We start from the raw sequence: 5,196 nt of genomic DNA on the forward strand, positions 1-5,196 counted from the left end.
CTAAAATTATGATTCAAAGTCAATTTATTATTACTAATGTTATTTAGTTTTTTGAAAGAAATTAAAATATTTAATGATTGTATAATAAATAGTTTTTTATCTGTTTACTTGTTCTCTAAAATTTAAAATATATTTTTTAAACTGTCACATATAAATAAACATAGAAAAAATCTATAAACAACTTATTAGAATTTGAAAACTCTAATTTGACATGTCTGAGATAAACGGATACACCAAAATGTGAACTGTACACACATTTTAACTTCTACACTAGTAAATAGCACCTTCATTCAAAGTGAAAACTATAAAGATAATCACCCTCACGAAGAAGAGATTTAGAGAGAGAGGATCAATATAGTAGCAGCCCGTGTATCCTACGAGTCTCCTCTAGAAAGATGGATCAGATATCCGAGAAATATTTCGGGCCAGAAGATTCAGGCCTGACAGCCCCAAGTCACACATACTGATTTCCCAATTTTCAAGGTTCGCCAGACCGTAAATAGGTGCCATTTATTTTTTTCAGATTTTTACATTCAGACCATTCTAAGCTTTTGACTGTTGTTGGTAGAGTCTCGATCTCTTCTAAATTGTCATTTTGCTTGAGTTGGAGCGTCTCAAGGCAGGGGCAACATTCTTGAGATATTGATATCCTGAACAAAGATGTTTCACTGATATTCAATACCTTGAGATTAGGTAAGTAAGAAGTCTTTCTGTCCTCCAAATTAAATTCACAGATTGGGCAACCAGAAATCTCCAAAGTCTGGAGATTACTCAATTGCCACAGTCCTACTGGTAAAGACGTCACCTCTGGCAGGTTCTCTAGGCTTAAATTCTGTAACTGATTTAAGCGCCCCAAACACTCTGGTAAACTTTCCAAACTATAGCAGTCGATGATTAAAAGACAAGTTAGAGTGCATAAGTCGCCAAGAGAAGCTTGCAAGCTTGTCAACAGCGGACTTCCAATGCTAAGCGATTCCAGTTCGCTGAGCTGACCTATATCATTTGGCATGTCCCTTAACCTCGTATCTTGAAGATGCAGCTCTCGCATGCTCGCCTGATATGTGATATGGCGAGGCAACTCAAACAATTTCCTGCATCCTGAAAAGTTCAGTTTCTGTAGGTTTGTCATATTCTCCAAAATGTCTGGCATGACCGTGAGCTTCCGACAACCTGATAAATCCAGGTACTCTATGCGTCCCAGTTTCTTGAAAGAATCTGGTAGCATTAATAAGTCCTGGCACGAACACAGATCTATATGCCCAAGGTTTGTTAACGACCCAAAACGGGTCGGTAGTGATGACAGCTTCTTGCAAAAACGTAGCTCCAGGTGTTCCAGCGATTGTAGATCACAAAACTCCTCTGGCAGTGTTGTAATTCCGAACTCTTCTCCGAGATAACCTATCAAGGCTATCTTTTTCAGATGCTTTAGATGAGATATTGAAGCCGGAAACCTTTGGAAACAACTGCCCCAGCTAGCAGTGATAATCAGTTCTCTCAACTCAAAAGGAGGCTGTAACCAATTTTTGATTAATTGATTTAGTTAGACGGAAAATACGGTCGTAAGTATGGTTTAATATAAACACAAAGCAGGAGATACTTACATACTCATTATCTTTCCATAATTCTTTTAAGCTGGAAGCGCCATAAAGCTCCAAGATTCTTAGTTCTTTCATCGAGAGCCATGGTGGAAGATTTGTGTGTTTGAAGTTAAACCAACGAAGCCACACAAGACCTTTTGATAGCGGGGCGAATTCTTCAGTGAAATCATTTCCTGTAACAACAAGAAGCCTTAGCGAAGGTTCCATCCGAGAATTTCGCACTAGGTCCATGCACTCTTGAAAAGGCGGCTGGTAATGAGAGGAACATTTAGGGAATTCTCTATGAGCTGGGCATGATGCAAATTGAGTTGTGGCTGCCATTATGCCCCGAATCAGCTGCTTTTCCTGAATGGCAAAAAGCAGACTTTATTAATAAACTTTTCTGAATCCACGTATAAAGACACTGATAAGCAAGTTTTCTGTAATATCACAGACAAGGAAAAGAAATGTCAAGCTCACCTGGGAACTTGTTTGAATGTTTGTAATCTGCCCTGTTAACCAAAGACGATAGGGGGAATGTTTAGCTGCTACGTCTCTTCCCAAATCTCGAAGTTCATCATGCATTCTTATTCGATTCTGGTAGTCCAGCTCAACATAACCCTTATTCACAAGGGTTTCCATTATATGTTCACCGCTACACCCGTGTCCATCCCATAAGGCGATGCCCACGCTTTTCTTTTCACCTATTAGAAAACAAGCTATATCCAATACAGCTTCTTGGATTATCAGATCGTATCCTATTTTCAGACTCAGTCTAGTATCCTGGGGCAATATTCTGGCTAACTTTTGTAACCGATTCCCAAAGTAACTTTTAGATCTGCCATAAAGCTGTTCAGGTAGCTCATTGAAAGCATTTCTGAAGTTTCCAACCGGACCTTCAAATCTTTCCCGTTGTAGAAGATGCGAGAGAGAGTGTCCACGGAACCACTCCTTGGATTGTTTTACTTTCGCCATTCTCATTCTATAAATGAAAGAGATACCCCAGCAGGTAAGGACGTCCACTCTGCTTGATGTGACTATGATCAGACTGCCTGTTGCAAGCGTTTCCTTTGCTGGCAATAAGTTGTCAAGTTGATCCTCATTATCCACGTCATCCAGAACAATGAGTGCGGGGACGTGTTTCAAGAGATTTGAAAGGACACTCCTGCCTTCCTCTAGACTGCAACATGGTGCATCTTCGAGACGAAGGTCCTTGAGGAGCTTTCTTTGCGATTTCTGTATTAGGTGTTTGGCATGAGCATCTTTCATATTGAAAAGAAAGCTGCACCGTTCCACAGAGAAGCATTTTCGACTGTATAGCTCTACTGCCAGATTTGTTTTGCCGGATCCTTCATTGCCCACGATCCCTACAATATTTATATTTAGGCTCCGGCAAGGTTCAAGTATGGTTCTTTCGAAGTCTTGAACTTCATCTTCAATTTCAACAGGATTTTTGGCTATCTCTATTCGTACCCCCTTCATCGATTTTATTACAGAATTCACGACACTTTTCATCACCTTCCTCTCCTCACTGATTTGTAATCAAGAAGAAAAAAACCGTCAATCAAACCTAAAAAGAATGCCGTAAATAACTAACTAACGAAAATACAAGGATAGGGAACCCTACAACTTAATTATAAAATGTAATTACTTACTCATTATCCTGGAGTGTGTGACCAGAATAATATGAAAGTTTGTACAACGCAGTTTTCCACTCCTCAACTTTTTGTTGGGGATATCTGCCATCATGCTCGCAAAATGCCTTGGCATAGATTCCTTTTCCTTGAGCTGCCCATTGCAGATGGAGAGGGTGAACATGATAGAATATAGGAATGATGGGGATGCCACTACGGACCATAAAGGAAAGCTCAGTCAAACAGCAGGGGGATAGGGCATAGTTCATTGACAATATCACAATATGTAGTGAAGCATTGCCTATTGCACTTTCTGTTTCTCTTGTTATGTGATTGTCGGGGTCAGTGACTTTTGTTTGCATAAAAATTTGCAGGCCCATGAAATCAAGGATATCGGAGATATAAGTGGCAAGCTTTTGTGTGTCATTTTTATGGTAATTAATGATTACCTGGTACGGCTTCAAGGGTGATGTAGATGAAGATAAAAATGGCAGTGGAATCTTGCGGAAGACATTTTTAGAGTGACTAGATGTGGCCGCCATGGAACTGGGTTGATATTAACAGAGAGAAAACGGATGAACCTCACTTTATTACGAGAGGGCCGGTGAGAAGGCGGAGCCGTAGGAGTTTCTCAAAAAAAGGCATCAAGTCCGTGTCCAAAAGGCTTGCAAGCAATAACGCGGAAAAGTCGATGAAATTTGTGTGGGTAGAAGTGTAAAACACGTTTCCTACAAGGGATGGCCTTATTATTAAGAGGTCAAAATCAAAGCGACAACTGATGTGAGTGGTCGGACATACAGCCTTCCTCGAATCAAGGTGTGCTCAGATGTATCTAAATACGGGATTCCCAAAGGCCAAGGAAATTTCCTCTTCGAGTGGGATTTTCATTATATTTATGTGATCCGAGTAGTATTTTGGAAATATATATTTGAGTCTTATATTCTTGTTTTTTATTAAAGTGGGTAAGGCACCAACTCATTACAAATTAAACAAGTACAACAAAATCTAAGAAGAACATCAGAGCTACATCTTGGTATGTCAACAATAAAACCACAAAGTAGAATCAAAACAAAACAAATTGACTATTAGAAATAAAAAATGGGATCGAGTCGTAGGTTCAAAGGAAGACTCTAAGATCTCTGGGATAGAAGAGAATGGTCCTTTTTCTTATGACACACAACAACCCAAGAGGAGTAGTGTTGGTAGAATCCTTAGAGACAACAACAGAGTCTGAAAGTCGAACCATTAAACCTAGAAGGGGAACTTGGCAATCTTGAGAAGGAGAATCTAGGACCAAGGAGGGAATGAATCATATACTCAAAAGAGCCCTTGAAGTAGCTAGGGGAGCATCGACAATACACAAGGTAAGATCTAGAGGAGCATAAGCAGTCGGGCAGAAGCAACACCAATTGAAAAGATAGGTGACACTTGGGTAGGGGCTACAGGGGGTTCCCCAACCACAAACCACAAAAGCTAGGATAGTCAGTAGGGAGGGGGCTCTAAAGTTGAAGAAGAGTCCAAATAAGAATCTATTGGAAAGATGGTAAGATGACACCTTTCTACATCTTTCCACAAAGTTGAGGAGTAGTAGAGTCGAGAACCACGAGGACAAGAAGAGGCCAAGTGCCCAGTGGCAAAGTAGTGTTTGCATCTGAATGAAATCCCTTCATAATTCAATCTCTGTCTCCACTGAAGCTCACCAAACTTAAGAGAGATATCAACAAGAAGTGGTTTGGAGCTCCTCCATATCTACCAAGATTCTTGCAAAGGAGGTATGGAAGAAGAGATTGGTATTAGGGTCAAATTTGATAACGAAACCTAGTTTGTTGCCAATAGATTCATAGGTAGTCATGCACCAAAAGTGAAGACGGAGGTGAGGGAGTTTGACCCAAGTAGGGGAGACCTCAGTAGAATCCATAAGGGGATTAAAGGAGAGGGTCTAAGGGTAGAGAGATAAAGCATGCAAGTCCCATTTTTTAGAGGCT

General features: G+C 40.3%; 1 protein-coding gene across 1 annotated transcript; it reads right to left on the reverse strand.

Moving 5' to 3' along the window:
• Positions 1-353: 353 nt before the first annotated feature.
• On the reverse strand, positions 354-3,059 carry LOC131857697 (disease resistance protein Roq1-like). The gene is made up of 3 exons (XM_059210397.1): positions 2,058-3,059; positions 1,602-1,943; positions 354-1,510 (listed from the first exon to the last, which is right to left on the reverse strand). Exons 1-3 carry the CDS (start codon positions 3,057-3,059, stop codon positions 479-481), a joined length of 2,376 nt encoding a protein of 791 aa, XP_059066380.1. The 3' UTR covers positions 354-478.
• Positions 3,060-5,196: the final 2,137 nt, after the last annotated feature.

The sequence above is a fragment of the Cryptomeria japonica genome, chromosome 8 (assembly GCF_030272615.1).
Source record: "Cryptomeria japonica chromosome 8, Sugi_1.0, whole genome shotgun sequence".
Lineage (NCBI taxonomy): Eukaryota > Viridiplantae > Streptophyta > Pinopsida > Cupressales > Cupressaceae > Cryptomeria > Cryptomeria japonica.